Below are 17,543 nucleotides of genomic sequence, written 5' to 3'. Positions count from 1 at the left end.
AACAATTCCCTTTAATTTTCTGGAGATTCTGTAGCCTGTCCCATTTTAAGTTACAAGAGCTTTCATTCAGCAGATGAATATTGGGCACCTACTCTGTGCCAATGAATAAGGACAATGAATAAGGAAGACTGAAGAAGAATTGACGCCTTTGAATTGTGGTGTTGGTGAAGACTATTGAATATACCGTGGACTGCCAAAGGAGTGAACAAATCTGTCTTACAAGAAGTACAGCCAGAATGCTCCTTAGAGGCAAGGATGGCGAGACTGCGTCTTACATACTTTGGGCATGTTGTCAGGAGGGATCTGTCCCTGGAGAAGGACATCATGCTTGGCAGAGTACGGGGTCAGTGGACAAGAGGAAGACCCTCGAGGTGGATTGACACAGTGGCCGCAACAATGAGCTCAAGCATAACGATTGTAAGGATGGCTCAGAACAGGGCAGTGTTTTCATTCTGTTGTGCATAGGGTAGCTATGAGTCGGAACTGGCTCGACGGCACCTAACAACAACTCTGCCAGGCATTTTGCTAAGATGCTGAGGATACTGTTAGGATTGCTTCTCTGCACCAGGCATCTCAGTCTCAGTTTGTCAGCCTGCTTTTAAGAGTGCAACAAGTGCACGTATATGTATTCACATGGGTGCCAGAGCTGCTTTCATCAAGGTTAAATTTTGAGCCTCTAAGAAAGATACCGAATGAATACAGAATTTATTGAAAGTTTTGAAATTACAGGTACAACACATCTCACTATCAGTCTCCTGCTTGACAACATTCAGTGGCTCTTAAAGGACAATGTCAAAATCCTCTAGCATATGGCATCATAATTTTCTGTGTTACCTTTTTAAGAATGCCAGGAAAGTAGAGTCATACCTCAGTTTATCTGCAAAGCCCGGCAAATCCTCTGAAGGTGACAGCTAGTAGGTATTTGTACTTCAGGGGGGTTCTCTTAGTGTCTCCTTTTACCACCTAGGTTATAAATATTCTAAACCGAGATCTTTTATATGACCCTGCAGCAGGCACCTGAAGTGGTCCTTGGTGCTATTTTTAGTTACCCTGTTGGTGTCACAGCAGAAAACATAAGTACATGTTTTACGCACAGTGAATCTGAGAAATATTACAGGCATCCAGGCCATTGAGGAAAGCTGGGAACCAGGATGTCCTGGATGAGATACTCCTAAGAGGAATGAGTACAGCACCCTCCCCTGGCTGGTCAGGTCCCATGGTAGGGGTGAGCAGAGGGACTCTGGGTGATTAAAAGTAAAGCAGCCCCTTTCTAACTTTTTTTTTTTTAAACTTTTGAGCTTCAAATGAACGTTTACAAATCAAGTCAGACTGTCACATATAAGTTTATATACACCTTACTCCATACTCCCACTTGCTCTCCCCCTAATGAGTCAGCCCTTCCAGTCTCTCCTTTCATGACAATTTTGCCAGCTTCCAACTCTCTCTATGCTCCCGTCCCCCCTCCAGACAAGAGATGCCAACACAGTCTCAAGTGTCCACCTGATACAGATAGCTCACTCTTCATCAGCATCTCTCTCCTACCCACTGTCCAGTCCCTTCCATGTCTGATGAGTTGTCTTGGGGAGTGGTTCCTGTCCTGGGCCAACAGAAGGTTTGGGGACCATGACCACCAGGGTTCCTCAGTCAGACCATTAAGTATGGGCTTTTTGTGAGAATTTGGGGTCTGCATCCCACTGATCTCCTGCTCCCTCAGGGGTTCTCTGTTGTGCTCCCTGTCAGGGCAGTCATTGGTTATGGCTGGGCACCAGCTAGTTCTTCTGGTCTCAGGATGATGTAAGTCTCTGGTTCATGTGGCCGTTTCTGTCTCGGGCTCATATCTAACTTCATTTTCTCCATCCTAAAGCACTACCTCTTCATTAACTACTCAACTCCCTCAGCACAGTAGGCTAGGGCTTCTCAGAAATGAAAGGGGTAGATGAACTAGCCAAAATGACATGGCCACATATCACATACATGACATCGTGTGATGTGTCAGTGGGTCAGTGAAGGAAAACTAAGTACTGTTATCAGCCCGCTCCCCCCTCAGTCTCGAAACAATTCCAAGTCATCACTGAGAGTAACGCTGAATATGGTCAAGAGCTTTTCTCACCCTACACAGGTTAAAAGTCTCATTCACACTGCCCTATACACAGCCCACCCCAGTAAGTGGACTTGTTTTAAAACCTAACTAGGGATTCCAGTGAGTTAATGTAAATGAAAATAAGCAGCATATATGGAAACAGGTTTAGAATCATACATTCCTCTCAGAAGTAACTTCTCAATGTAAGTTAGCAAATCTAGAAGAAACTAAATGGTATATGTGAAATAGGGTCAGGATCACATTCTTTTCCAAAGTAACTTCCGAGTGTGAATGTGGCTCAAGCCCATAACAGCTTCAGTTTCTTCAGATACACAAAATGCTGTTTCCATTGGGTGAGGGGTGTTTATCCCTCTTGCTCCAAGTCCAAACAAGAAGAGACTGTGTTCATGAAAGTGCTGCAGGATTTAAACACAACATCCTCCTCAAATTCTGCAGAGGAGACTCCTGAGCCCGTGAGATGAGTGGAGGTAATACCTATCTTGTAGGGTTGCTTTGAGAATTGGCGATGATTTATTAAAAGTTCATAGAACAAGGTCCAGCATGTGCAATGCTCACACTGTAGCTATTATGTTCGTGATCACTCTCCTAGTGACGTGGATACTTCTTTCCACCCTTTTTTCCCAAGGGCAACTGGCTTGTGTGATCCTGAAAGCAGTTCCCGTTTATAACAAGGATGGACAGGAATTTGTCAAGCACGTAGCCTTTATTTGACATACTATTTCCAAATAGGACATTTGTTTAAGTTAGCAGCAAACAGAACTTACAAGTGACAACAAAGGTAACTGGCTCAAGTCCCTCTGTGTACACCATGTACATTTCATGTCTGAGCACCTTGTGTGTCTGGCTTAAGTGAAGGTAAGGCAGTGTAGATTGTGCAAACAAGAAATTAGCGTTCTCTGATCAAGAATGGCTACTACATGCATCACATGAAATGCACAACCTGTTTCAATCCGCAACTGAAGTTTGCTCAAGCAAAGATGCGCATGAACAATGACAAACACATAAAGAGCAACGTGGGCAGAGAGAATGGATAATGCCTTGGGGCAGTGAGGTTGGCACACTGATCAAGAGCCCCAAATGGAGGAGCCGTCCCAGTGGCAGAGCAGGCTAGGAGGGTGAGCAGCAGCCATCTCCAGCCACCTCGAGTTCCTTCCTGCCTTCACTCTAAGTTGAGCAGCTCCACGTCAAAGATGAGGGTGGCATTGGGAGGGATGACACCAGGGTGGCCTGTGGCTCCATATGCCACATCAGGGGTGCAGGTCAGCTTCGCCCTCTGCCCCAAGCTCATCTAGCAGGGATGGGGGCAGATGGGGAGAGGAGAAAGAGGACCCAGCTTGATTTAAAAGAAAAAAGTAAGGTAACTATGGCATTTTCCCAAACCATCCTTGTAACTCTACTGGTATGAGATTAATTTTATATGTGGCTTGTTGAAGCTGCTAAGATCTGTAACAAACGCACAGATGCTGCCTCAAAATAACAGAGACTTGACTATGGGACAGTAACTTCCACAACGTAGTCTGAAAATTCATTCATCCTACAAACTACGGGTTATGCAATTAGTGTATGGCCCAACCACTTCTATTTGTTCACGATCTCACTTTCTTCCAAAGAAGCCTGAAGAGGGGACATAAGAGCACATGTATACACCCAAGTAGGTGAGAGACACAGTTCATCAAAGGTTAGAGGTCAGAGACCACAGGAAGTGGGGAGGGTTAAGAGGCCTACTCAGATGGTATGCACCATATGACTTCATAGAACAGACCAAGAAAGAAGAACCAGGGCTCATCACAGCAGTAGTCAAGAACTCGCTTGACATTAGTGGCACAAATGGTAGAATTTGAATAAGGTCTGTAGCTTAGTTAATAGTATTGTGTCAATGTCGATTTCCTGGTTTTGATCATTGTACTACAGTTGTATAAGATATTAATGCTTCGGGAAGCTGCGTTAAAGATTGCTACTATTTTTGTACTATTTTTACAATTCTGAAATTGTTTTTAAAAAAAACACTTCCTTGGCCTACCCCACCCCAGCTCTTCTGCTGTCTCAGTCTTAGACAGCTGGTAGCTCACAGGCCTCCTCAGCTAGTCCTGAGAAAGCCTGGGGGGATATGCTTGGGATGAGAGCCGTAGTGACACAAAGGAGGGCGTGCTGGCAATGAAAGTATTGGGGACACAAAGCCAGGACTGTTCACTAGCTGGCATTGCCATGCCCTGATGGTAGTGGTCTGTAATAGGGTAAGGGGTGAAGGGCAGAGTGCTGAGCCCAGATCCCTAACTTGTTAGATCCTGTTTAACCGAGAATCCTCCTCCTACCTGGGCTGCACCCTCTTCAAAACCCTTGATGACTTCCTGTTTGCCAATTCTGAACTTGAAAGGCTTGTTTCTGTCTCTGGATGAATCAAATTTCTTCCCATTTTGGAGCATTCCTGCCAAAGCAATAGGGTGGAAAAGAGTTGTGGTCATGGGTTGACTCCCAATTCAGGTCCAACATGTCTAAAATGGAATTCCTATTCTGCATAAGCCTGCTCTGCTTCCAACCCTCCCCGTTGGTACTGTTGCCCAAGCAAGCAACCTGGACTCTGTCCTGAACTCTTTCCTCTGCCTTACCCCCGCATTCAACCTGTCACCAAGTCCTCTGTATCTTTCGAATCCACCTATTTCCCCATTTCTATGACCAGCACCCTATCATCTCACCAAGTCACCATCGTGTCTCACTTGTTTACAGCAACAATCTCCTAACTGGTCTTCTCCATGCTTACGTCTTTTTTGTGTTCTCCACACAGCACTCTGCTGGATTATTTAAAAACACAAATCTGATTATATTATCCCCTGCATAAAGCGCTCCAATAGCTGCCCACGGCAGAATCCAAATGCTTACACTGCATACAGGCCTTCAATGTCTGGCTGTCACCTGCCTGATAGCCCTTCTCTGCTCTCCTCTTCCTCTCCTCTCCCTATGTTCTGTTCATATCACACCTTTCTCAAATGCCTCTGTATTTCAGAACTTTTTTTTTTGTGCTACTTCCTTAGCCTGAAGATCTGTTTTTCCAGGCCTGTCAGCCTCAGGTGGAGTCCTCACCTGGTTTTCCTGAGGTTCCCCCCAACATACCGAAACCCACCGTCACATCATCCCCTGCTGCAGTGAGTCAGGTGACCCACCTGGTCAGGGGTGGTCTCCAGACCCCACACAAACAGGATTGTTTAGAGCTGGAATACTCCAGGTGCTGCCTCCAGCAGCTCAGAGCTTCTCCCACCCTTGTCATCCCTGAGGTCCACATGTTGCCTCAGTCTAGCTGCCCAAGGCCTAAGAGCTGCTTTTCTATTTTTAATTCTTACTGGTGACTCTGACCCAAAGACCAGTCCTTCTGTAAATGATGCTATTCTGCAACTTCTTGCAGCCCCTGGTCCACACAGAAGGCAATCCGAGACTAGAGAAAGACCTGGCAAGTAAGTCCAGAGACTGGTTCTGCCTTCACTCTGATGTGAACTCCCCATGTGACCTTAGGCAAGTCACTTCCTCTCTCAAGGCCTCAGATGCACCATGTTTAAAAATGGGGACAGGGCCAGCTTAGGGTCTGAGCATCTATGATTACATTCCTGATTCCTACAACTTCAATGTGTACAAGAGAAACAGTCTTATTTCCTACTTTCTGGATAGAATAAATTAGGCTCTTGCCCTGGGTACTAAATCAGGCAAAGGAGGAAACCCTGCTGGCTATACAGAGATACACACAGATGGATGCTAAGGAGATAAATACAAACTCATACATACACACAGGCTGTGAAGATATTTAAATACACAGGAATAAGTATGCATGCTCACATGCACTTACGCACATACACAAGACACCTGATGGCCAAACAGATACGAAGACAACATTTAGATGCACAGACCTACACACCTGCTCACGGCCACATACTTTGACAGATATGCACGTGGATGTGCCTTGCACACATACACATATTCACGCACTCCATTTAAAAGTGGATTTCTCATTCCCTAACTCCATGTTTCGTATGACTTCATGTATTTCAGGCCAGATACAGTTATTGACTGTGACAAGCTCAGCCAGAACTCCATGCAGTCCAAAAGCAAAAGCATATAAATATGATTACCTGATTTGACAACTGTGCCATTGCAATGCAGTGGATAAAGAATGTTTTGTTTGTTTTTTTGTTCTATCAATGTTGCTGGATCGGTTGTAATCCACAGGGGGAAAAAAATGAACCTTGACCCCTACCTCACCCATATGCAAAAATCAACTCCACAGATGAATCATAGACCTAAATATGAAAGACAAAATAATAAAGCTTCTACAAGATAATAAATAGAAGAATATCTTCATGACCTAGGGAAAGACAGATTTCTTGACCAAGCTACAAAAAGCACTAGCCATAAAGGAGAAGATTAATAAATTGGACTTAATTAACATTAAGAACTTCTGTTCAAAAGACACCATTAAAAGAGTAAAAAGACAAGCCATGGTGTGGGAGACTTATGGAATAGATGTAATCAGCAAAAGACTTCATACAAAATATATAAAGAACTCTTAAATGAATAAGAAAAATATAACCTAACTTTTTTAAACGGGCAAAATTCGAACTGACAAAAAAGGATATTCGGATGGCCAGTAAGCACACGAAAAGGTGCTCAACTTCATTCATCATCAGGGATATGCAAATCAAAACCACAATGAGATACCACTGAGCACCCACCAGAGCAGGCCAAAAACAAACCAAAAAACCTAACAATACCAAGTGTTGGTGAGGAAATAGGGTAACTGAAACTCATACTCTTCTGGTGGAACTATAAATTGGCGCATCTACTCTGGAAAGTTGTTTGACAGTATCTGTTAAGGCTCCGTATACCGGGCGTGTACCCTGCAATTCCACTTCTGGGTCCAGACCCAAAAGAAACATGTACCTATAGGCACCAAAAGACATCTACAAGACTGTTCAAAGCAACTCTACTTGTAATAACCAAAAACTATACACAACTGAAATGTTCATCCCCAGTAGGAAGAATGAATCAATTGTAGTATATTCAAACAATGAAACAATGCACAGGAATATAAAAGAACAAAGTACAATGGGTGAATATCACAGATGATGTTGAGTGAAAAGCCAAACACAAAAGACAACAGTCAAGAACACATACTGTGTAATGCCATTTCTATAAAGTTCAAAAAGAGGCAAAATTAATCTATGGGGGCAAAAGTCAGAATAATGGCTACCTTTGGAGACACAGTGACCAAGAGGAGGCATGAGGGAGACTTTTGGGGGAGCTGATAATGCTTTATATGTTGGTCTGGGTGGTGGTTGGAGTCCCTGGGTGGTGCAAATGGCTGCTAACCAAAAGACTGGAGGTTCACTCTGCCCAGTGGTGCCATGGAAGAAAGGCCTGGTGATCTATTTCCAAAAACCCCACCGAGCACAGTTCTGAACGCTACTCTGACACACAAAACTGACTCGACAGCAACCGGTGGTAGTGGTGGGTGGTGGTTACCTAAGTGTGGTCACTTTGAAAAAATACATTGAGCTGTACATCTTAGATTTATGCTCTCCATGGTATGTATTTAAAAAGTCCCACAGTCTCTTGCTCTGTTTGATGAGACAGTCCCTCCCCAAACCAGAGCCACTCACAGCGGAAGTTAGTATTTAATGCCCATTGCCTGGTCTCTGTATGTATTGTGAAAAGTCTTTGCAAAAGGATGTGGCTTCAGTAACTTGATAAGTACAGGTCTGTCTGCAATATGTAGAACAGATAAATCAATTACATGGGTCAGAGGCCCCAGAGGACTCGTGGTAATTAGACCACATCACCGGGAGATAAAACACAGCTCCAGCCCACTGACGTCAGCGACTGGCAACACAGCTTGTTGAGAAACACCCACACCGTCTGCCTAGAATTAACCCGGCGCTTCACACTGGCCCAGAGAACTACTAAAAATGGCCCCATCCGATTATGTCCTAGAAATTAAACTGGCCTTGCTGTCTGCTAAATGGCTGTCACCTGGTTCGCCACATTAGGAAGACGGTCACAAGACAGAACACTTGCTCCCCCCCCTTCCCGGAACAAACACCTGCTCATGATCTTCCTGCCAGCAGTTCTGAGGAACTCCATTGAGAATGTCCCTCAGTCCACCTACATTCAGATACAGATCATCCATGAGGGTCAACAGAGATGCGGGCCCTCCTCTGGGCTCCCATAGCACCCTGATACAGACACTGCCATTACCCCTACCTCTCACACTGCATCTGAGCCTCTGGTTGGCTTATATGCCCCCCGCACTACCCCCTGCCCACCCCAGCCTAGGGAAGGCAGGGATTCTCCCTTTTCATCTTTGTGTCCCCAGTGTCTAGCACAGTGTCTCACACACAGTAGGTGCTCAATTACAGTAGGCCGAGTTGAATACAGGTAGTCCCCGACTCAGACTCACAACATATTCACATTACAAGGAACCACACAACTGTTTTGTTTTGTTTCGGTACATCTTATTGTTAGTAATATGTATATTTGCCAATGTTATCATTCTCAGATGTTTGCTTGCAGATGTTCAATGTGATTTAAAAGGTACTGATAATAAAAAGCAATAATAATGACAACTAAAAAAAACGAGTATCTGACTTACATCAGAACCAACATATGACAGAGTTGTTGAAACAGAACCCTGTCATAACTCGAGGACTACTTGTAGTCTATTTCTAAAAAGAGAAAGGAAATTCTGAGGAAGCCAACTTCCTCTTCTCTAACAATACTGTAAGCTGAAAAGGGAGTCTGCCTGGGAGAGTGAGGGCTCCCAGAGCTTTAAGAGGGCCTTCCAAAGACAGAACCACGAGCACCCGAGCTCCACCCTGCCTGCATCAGGCTCAATGGCAGGCTGGCACCTAGGAGGGCCTTGTTGGTATAAGTGGGGAGCGGTTGACCTTGCAAGCCCTCTTTCTCATTCCCACCAGGCTGGCTGGGAGGAGTGGGGGATATCTGGTCATAGGAAGAGTAGGCTGCTTTGGGCTTTAGGAGCACACACCTCTGGAGGAGGGGTATCAGAGAACTGCCTGAGGAGGCGCAGGTCTGGGTGAGAGTAGGGAGAGAGGCCTACCTGTGTAGTGCACCACGCACGTCTGGCCCTTCTTGGGGAACGTCCTTCCTGCAGGGAGATAGAGGGCAGATAAAGGAGTAAAATTTTAGAAAACTCATCCGGGACATTCAGATGTGATCGTGGCGCAAGGCCCACCTCCCCATCTACAACCTGGGTCCCAGCACTCCACACCATGGAGGTGGCCCTGGCCCTAGTTCTGGCTTCACGACTTGTATGAGCCAGAACTTCTCACTTCACCTCTCTGGTCTTGATTTGAATGTTGTTCCTTCAGTTTCCTCAACTCCACTCTTTCCTGGTTCTTTCCTTTCTCTGATTACTCCTTCTAGTTTCCTTCACTCATTTCACCAAGACTTACCAAGTACTGACTGTATGCTGGGCCTGGGCCTGATTCTGGGTAGACAGCAGTGAATAATACAGACAAGTTCCCTGCTCTTTTGAAGTTTACATTCTAATAGAGGGAAACAAACAAAACTCAGATAAGCAAGATAATTAAAGATTGTGATAAAAGCTCTGAAGGAAAAAAAAAAAAAAACAATGATGAATTAAAGAGAGATATACCATGATAGGCCATTTTAGAAAGGATGGTCAAAGAGGTTTCTCTGAAAAGGTGACCTTTTTGCTGAGACTTGAAGGATGAGCAAAATGCTGGGAAAGAGCACTCTGGGAAGAGGGAGCAACAACTGCACAACCCTTGAGATAGGGACAGATGAGCGTGCTTGCTGAATAGAAAGGAGCCCAGGTGACTGGGAAGAAGTGAGTGAGAAGGGGAGAGGTGGGAAAAACCCAGATCAGGTAGGTCTGAAGCCGCGGGAAGGTTTTTAAGCAAGAGAATGACATAATCAGAATTAAGATTTTATAAGATCACTCTGGCTGCTGTGTGTAGAATGGATGGTTAGGCGCCTGTTGCAATAATCCAGACAAGAAATCAATGATGGCTTGAATTAAGGTGCTGGCAGCGGAGGAGAGAGCAAAATAGATTGGAGATATATTTTGGAAATGGAGCTGACAGGGCATGCTAATGGATTGGACATTGTGTCCAGGATGAGGGAAAAGAAGCAAACAAGGATGATGCCTAGGTTTTCAGTTTGGCAACTGGATGGCTAATAGAGCGATTTCCTGAGTTGGGGAAGACTGGAGAGAAACAGATTTGTGTGAGTAGCAAGCAAGTGCTGTGTTTTGGATATGCTAGGCTTGAGACACCTATTAGAGACATAGAGTTTATATTGCAAATAGGCAAATGGAGAGTCTGCACTGGAGATAATAAGTTTGGGTAGAACTTAAAGCCGTGGGGCTGGATAACAAAGCCTTTTGTTGTTCGCTGCCATCAGGTCGGCCCCCAACTCTGGTGACCCTGTGCACAATGGAACAAAATGCTGCCCAGTCCTGTGCCATCCCCATGATTGGTTGTGGATCTGATCATTGTGATCCATAGAGTTTTTATTGGTTGATTTTCAGTAAATTGTCAGGGTTTTCTTCCTGGTTTATCTTAGTCTGGAAGCTCTGTTGAAACATGTTCAGCATCATAGGTGTCATGGATTGAATTATGTCCCCCCTAAAAATGTGTGTATTAACTTGGCTAGGCCATGATTCCCAGTATTCTGTGGTTGTCTTCCATTTCATGATTATAATTTTATGTTAAAGAGAATTAGGGTGCGATTGTAATACCACCCTTACCCAAGTCACCTCCCTGACCCCAGGTAAAGGAAGTTTTCCTGGGGTGTGGCCTGCACCACCTTTTATCTCTTAAGAGATAAAAGGAAATGGAAACAAGCAGAGATTTGGGGACCTCATACCACTAAGAAAGCAACACCAGGAGCAGAGTGAGTCCTTTGGATCTGGGATCCTGCACCTGAGAAGCTCCTTGACCAGGGGAAGGTTGAGGAGGAGGACCTTCCTCCAGAATTGACAGAGAGAGAAAGCCTTCCTCTGGAGCCGACACCCTAAATTTGGACTTGTAACCTACTTGACTGTGAGAGAATAAATTTCTTTTTGTTAAAGCCATCCACTTGTGTTATTTCTGTTATAGCAGCACTAGGTGACTAAGACAATAGGAACACACAGTCCTCCACGGACAGATGAGTTATAGCTATGCATGAGGTGCACTGGCCAGGAACTGAACCCAGGTCTCCAATATGGAAGGCGAGACTTCTACCCTCATAACAAAGCTTATGGAGGGCTAACAACTGAGCCAACATTTAGAAGATGCTATAAGAAATTATGGATAACATTGCAAAGAATGGGAATTCCAGAACACTTAACTGTGCTCATGAGACCTGTACGAAGACCAAAAGGCAGTCGTTCAAACAGAACAAGGGGATACTGTGTGGTTTAAAGTCAGGAAAGGTGAACATCAGGGTCATATCCTCTCACCATACTTATTCAATCTATATGCTGGAAAAATAATCTGAGATACTGGACTATATGAAGAAGAATTGGAGGAAGACACATTAACAACCTGTGATATGCAGATGACACAACCTTGCTTGCTAAAAGTGAAGAGGATTCAAGCACTTACTGATGAAGATGAAAGATGACAGCCTTCAATCTAGATTGCACCTCAACATAAAGAAAACAAAAATCCTCACAACTGGATCAATAAGCAACATTATGATAAATGGAGGAAAGACTGAAGTTGTCCAGGACTTTATTTTACTTGGATTCACAATCAACACCCATGGAAGCAGCAGTCAAGAAATCAGACAACGTATTGCATTGGGCAAATCTGCTGCAAAAGACCTCTTTAAAGTGTTAAAAAGGCAAGGATGTCACTTTGAGGACTAAGGTGTGCCTGACCCAAGCTATGGTATTTTTCAACCACCTCATATGCATGCAAAAGCTGGACAATGAATAAGGAAGACCGAAGAAGAATTGATGCCTTTGAATTACAGTGTTGGTGAAGAATATCGAATATACCATGGACGACCAGAAGAACAAACAAATCTGTCTTGGAGGAAGTACAGCCAGAATGCTCCTTAGAAGCAAGGATGGCAAGACTTAGTCTTCACCTACATTGGACATGTTATCAGGAGGGACCAATCCCTGGAGAAAGGCATCATGCTCAGTCAAGTGGAGAGTCACTGAAAAAGAGGAAGACCTTCAATGAGATGGATTAACACAGTGGCTGCAACAATGGGCTCAAAAACAGCAAAGATTGTGAGGATGGCACTAGACCGGCAGTGTTCTGTTCTGTTGTACGTAGGGTTGACTTGAAGGCAGCTAACAATAACAATATAGGGTCACTATGAGTCAGAATCGGCTGGATGGCAATGGGTTTGGTTTGGGTTTATGGGAGCATGGAGAAGGGAACAACTAATGGACTGGGAGAGTCAGGGAAAGCATCATAGAGGAAATAATGGTTAAACTGAGTCTTAAAAGATAAGTCAGAGTTCGCCAGAGGAAGAAATGGGAGGTAATCTGGGAAAAGGGAATGGCATGAACAAAGGTTAGAGTCAAGCAATAGCAGGATCACTGTCCTTTTCACTGCTGTAACCCTAGGCCTAGCACACAGTAAATGTTTAATAAATATTGGCTGAATGAATGGTGTGTTTAACAGCTTGCAGGCAACTAGGTAAAGATGGAGTTAAAGCTAGTAGTGGTGGGTAGGAACAAGTAGTAAAAGAAGAGGCTCTGGTGTAGAAGGTTAGAATAGGCCATATCACTGAGGGCCTGTTATGGATTGAATTATGGCCCCCCAAAATAAATGCTGTAAATCCTAACTTCCACACCTGTGGTTTTGGAGTGGAAAAACTCTATGGGGCAGTTCTACTCTGTCCTATAGGGTCGCTATGAGTCAGAATTGACTCGACGGCACTGGCGTGGTGCACTGGTTAAGAGCTACGGCTGCTAACCAAAAGGTCAGTAGTTCGAATCCACTAGCCACTCCACGGAAACCCTATGGGGCAGTTCTACTCTGTCCTATAGTGTCACTTTGAGTCGGAATTGACTCACAGCAATGTTTTTTTTTTAATGCCTGTGATTATAACCCCACTGGGAATGGGTTGTCTTTGTTATGTTAATGAGACTGGATTAGTATAGGATGTGTCTTAAATCAATCTCTTTTGAGATATAAAGAGATTAAACAAGCAAGCCAAAGAAGCAGAGGTGGGGGAAGAGAGATGCTATGAAGATTGCCCAGTAGAAGCTAGAAAAGACAAGGACCTTCCTCCATAGCCAACAGAGAGAGAAAGCCTTCCCCTAGAGCCAGCACCCTGGATTTGGACTTTTAGCCTCCTAAACCATGAAAAAATAAGTTTCTATATATTAAAGCCACCCATTTGCCATATTTCTCTTACAGCACTAGATGACGAAGACAGGGTCCAATATACTTGGAGACTGGGAGAATCATTAAAACATTTGATACCTGGGGGAGAGGAATGGTCAGATACGCATTTTAAAAAAGACTTTGGGCTGTGGTATAGAAAATTAGTGGGGTGGGGAGGGGAGACTGAACGGGGGGGAGGGGTTGTGAGACCGAAGCGGGGAGGTGAGGCTGAAGGGAAATGAGGTAAAACTGAAGAGGGGAGGTGAGTCTAAAGGTGGGAAGTGAGACTGAAGGGGGAGGTGAGACTGAATGGAGGAAGTGAGACTGAAGTGGGGAGGTGAGACTGAAGGGGCTGGGGAGAGGATGAAGGGGAGGAGGTGAGGCTGAAAGCAGTGAGATGAGTTTAGAGTCTGTGCAGAAATGCAAGTGAGAGATGATGGTGGCCTGACCTAGGGCAGGGCCTGGGGGAAGGGATCCTAGCAATATTGATCAGGAAGACTTGACAGGACTTGGTAAGGGGCCTGACCAAAGACAAGTGTCCCCAGTATGGGAGTATTCTTGTTGCAGTATTAACTTGTATTTTCCCCTCCTGGCTCTTTTGTACTTCCTGACTGAGGGGTTTACAGAGAGCTGACAGCAGAAAGCCAAATCTCCTCCAGGCTTTCCCTAAACATCTAATCCCCCTCAAGAGAAAATGTTCCGAGTCCCTGGCCAAGAAGGGAGGATAAGGAGAGAACGCTCTAAAGGCTGAGGCTTGTATGAGCCAGGGAAAGAAGATGAGGCCTCCACCCCATCCAAGAACTCTATGGCGGTGCCCTGGGGGAGGGAGGCTGGTGACCAGGACTCAGGGAGATGTTCCCTGGGGCCCAGAAAACGAGGTCCCCATCATGGGCAAAGAAACCTATACCCCACGGGTGACTCGAGGTATCATCTGGGACTTCTAGGGACGACTGTTTTTGAACAAGGAAGGCAGCCTGGAATCAAGAGACCTTCCTAATTTCATGGGGTGGGAATGTCAATAATGTCTAGGGTGAAATACGCCCGTGAAGTCCCGCAGAATGGCCGCTCTAGTCTGAATTAAACCGTACTTAAGAAATAAAGAAATGGCTATTTCCTACACACCCAAACCCAATTATTCAAGGATGTCACCTGAGGTGTCTGGCTTGGGAACGAGAGTCAAGGTACAGGGAACACAGAAAGAGGAGCGCTTGGGGGTGGAGGTGGGGGTGGGGAGGGAGCGTAAGTTCTGTTTTGGACTTGCTGACTTTGAGGTACCCCGTGGGAAGTCTAGGTATAGGTTGAGCAGCAGCCGGATACATGGATCACTGTGAACTCAGGCGGGAGGTCTGGACGGGAGGCTTAGATGTGGAAGCCATCGGTTTCCAGATGATAATGAAAGCCATGAGAGTGGACAGGATCTCCGGAGAGGGTGAGTGGGGCAGAGAGGATAAAGCGCGATCCAGAGGTGGAGGCGGGAGTGCTTCTCCTTTCCCAGTCTGGCTCTGTCCCTACAGGGTCCCACTGCCCAGTCCGCAGTGACCCGCTCCACACGAGGCCCTGCGTGGGGCGCATTAGAAGGGGGAGGAGTAAAGACCCTTTCCCAGGTTTTCAGAGCGCACGTAGCACGGTAAGGAAAGCGGGGCTAAAACCCAGCCCTGGAAAATGAGCAGCAGCGGATAACCGAGTGGTTCCCTCGGCGGCAGCCAGAGGCCCCTGGGGCGGTCACCCGGCGCAGACCCCAGCCTCTGGGCTTCCACCTTCATACCCCCAGGTGAGCCAGCGCGGAAGGGGATGGCGGAGAATCTTCTTCTAGACTCGGAGGAATCCCGATCGCGGTCTCCTCCCGCCGCTCCTCATCCTAGGCCCATACCCCTATCGGCACCCTCAGCACCAAGCGAGTCAGACCCCCGCCCGCCCGGCCCCGCCCTGGGACCCCTCCCCCTCCCCCCGGCTCCACCGCCCGGTACCGTCTCCCGGGGAGATGGTCTCGATCTCCACGCCCATCGTGGTCCCACAGGCCCCGCCTCTGGGGGGGTCCCCGCTGCTGCCCCGACCCCGGCTCGGCAATGGCCCCGGCCTGCTGGCTCTCCGGCTCGCCTCCCCGCCGCCACTGCAGAGCCGGAGGAGGTGCGGCTGGAGTCGGGACCCGCGCGGGGAGGGGCCACGGGAAAGGGGGCGGCGGGGCGGAGCCGCGCGGAAAGGTGGGGTTCGCCGGGGAGGGGCCCTGGAGAAGGGACCCTGACGTGGCCGCTCCCGAGCCTGGCTTGGCTAAGCCTCTTCAACCTACTGGGTGGGGAAGGCGGAGAGGGACGCACACAAGCACTCTCATTGCACCCAGCCATCCATCCATCCCTCCATCCATCAGTTCAATACATATTTGTTTAGCACCTACTGTACGCTAACTGGAAACCCTGGTGGCGTAGTGGTTAAGTGCTACGGCTGCTAACCAAAGGGTCGGCAGTTCAAGTCCGCTAGGCGCTCCTTGGAAACTCTATGGGGCAGTTCTACTCTGTCCCATAGGGTCGCTATGTGTCGGAATCGACTCGACGGCAGTGGGTTTTGGGTGTGCTAACCAGGAAACCCCGGTGGCTTAGTGGTTAAGTGCTACAGGTGCCAACCGAGAGGTCGGCAGTTGGAATCTACCAGGCGCTACTTGGAAACTCTATGGAGCAGTTCTACTGTCTTATAGGGTTGCTGTGAGTTGGAGTCAATTTTACGGCAAGGGGTTTGGTTTATTTATTTATTTATTACTCTATGGTAAGCTCTGGGGCGTCAACTCAGTCCCACAGACTAGGGGGAGAAGGCAAGCAATTAAACTAATATTTTAATTAGATGTGCTCACTGTCCTGGAGTTCAGAATGTTATGGAATTGCCAGAGAGGTACCTACCCTAACTGAGGATGGGAGTGGGGGATTAAGGGAGGCTTCCTGAATCTATAGAGCTGGGGATAGGGGAGAGGGCGTCAGCCATTGCTGGCCCTCCGGCACGCCCCTAAACCCCTATTCGCTATTCTGTGTAGTTCGGCTCCGTGCACATTTATTGGGTTTCCACTTTTCCAGGCAAAGCGCTGCGCCGTGGCGATGCCAATTAAGACAGGATCGCTGTCCTTGAAGACCTAAGTCTGTAATCAGACAGTTACAGGGCGGAGTGATTGAGCTCCTCCTCCACACCAAACCCGTCACCTTCACCCAAAAGAGATCAGGCAATCCGGAAAGATGTTTTAGGAGGAGGTAACAGTTGCCTGAGGTGTGACTGGGACTTTTAAAACTTTTTTTCCTCCTCGTTATTTCCTGCATTGTTCTAAAAATTTAAGGTAAGATTCTGACAGGTGGCGCTGGAAGGTCGGCGTTCGGAGAATATCCTGAGTAAAGGTGTCCAGAGTGGGACCTAGAGGTGTTCTTCCTCCATTTTTCCTACACCCCCCTCCCCCCCACCACAATGCAGGTGGTTAGGTCAGAGACTGCTGGTCATCAGCGTCACTGAAGGAGGACTGGCTGTGTTGGTCCAAACTCAAGAAAGATGATGGTCAACTGTACTGTGGGAGTCAGTACCTGAAACTCCCTATGGGCTGCTCCGAGGAATGGCTCAGGGGTGTAGCTGGTCTAAGAAGCCTAGTGACGCGGTAGGGGCTGCCGCCTTTAGGGTAGGCGTAGAACTGAGATTTATAACTGATCCTTTCAAATTAAGCGGCTTCAGTCGAAGACACTGGTGTATGGATAAGAACATTTTTCTTCTTTTTTTTTATATTTAATCAGATTTTAAAGAGGTTCCCGACACCCCTACCTTTAAAAAAAAAAAAAGGTTAAGAAACTGTGGCGTCGACCCTAGGCTCCTGGACTCCTTCTTAGTCTAAGAGAACCAGCGAGTAGTGGGAAACAGCGCTAAGAGAAGGAAAAACTGTGGCTGGTTTACGGTCCGTGGAGTTCCACGGAGACTACAACTCCCAGAGATCCGTGCGGCAAAGCCTGAGCTGCTTGGCCGATGGGAAGGACCCTCTCCTAACGTGACACATGCAAAAGCCAATAGGCAGGGGGCACTGCAGAGCTTTCCTGGCACCGCTCACATATCAGAGCACTGGAGGC

At 46.7% G+C, this 17,543-nt stretch overlaps 1 protein-coding gene across 2 annotated transcripts; it reads right to left on the bottom strand.

The window, feature by feature from the left end:
* Window positions 1-2,794: 2,794 nt before the first annotated feature.
* FKBP1B (FKBP prolyl isomerase 1B) lies at window positions 2,795-15,583 on the bottom strand. Of its 2 annotated transcripts, none has more exons than XM_049903846.1 (4): window positions 15,429-15,583; window positions 9,201-9,248; window positions 4,414-4,526; window positions 2,795-3,389 (listed from the first exon to the last, which is right to left on the bottom strand). In XM_049903846.1, exons 1-4 carry the CDS (start codon window positions 15,463-15,465, stop codon window positions 3,261-3,263), a joined length of 327 nt encoding a protein of 108 aa, XP_049759803.1. In that variant the 5' UTR covers window positions 15,466-15,583; the 3' UTR covers window positions 2,795-3,260. The 2 variants fall into 2 exon arrangements, with proteins under 2 accessions (XP_049759803.1, XP_049759804.1); XM_049903847.1 differs by having other exon boundaries at window positions 3,300-3,434.
* Window positions 15,584-17,543: the final 1,960 nt, after the last annotated feature.

The sequence above is a fragment of the Elephas maximus genome, chromosome 12 (assembly GCF_024166365.1).
Source record: "Elephas maximus indicus isolate mEleMax1 chromosome 12, mEleMax1 primary haplotype, whole genome shotgun sequence".
Lineage (NCBI taxonomy): Eukaryota > Metazoa > Chordata > Mammalia > Proboscidea > Elephantidae > Elephas > Elephas maximus.
This window is presented reverse-complemented; position numbering and strand designations above follow the sequence as displayed.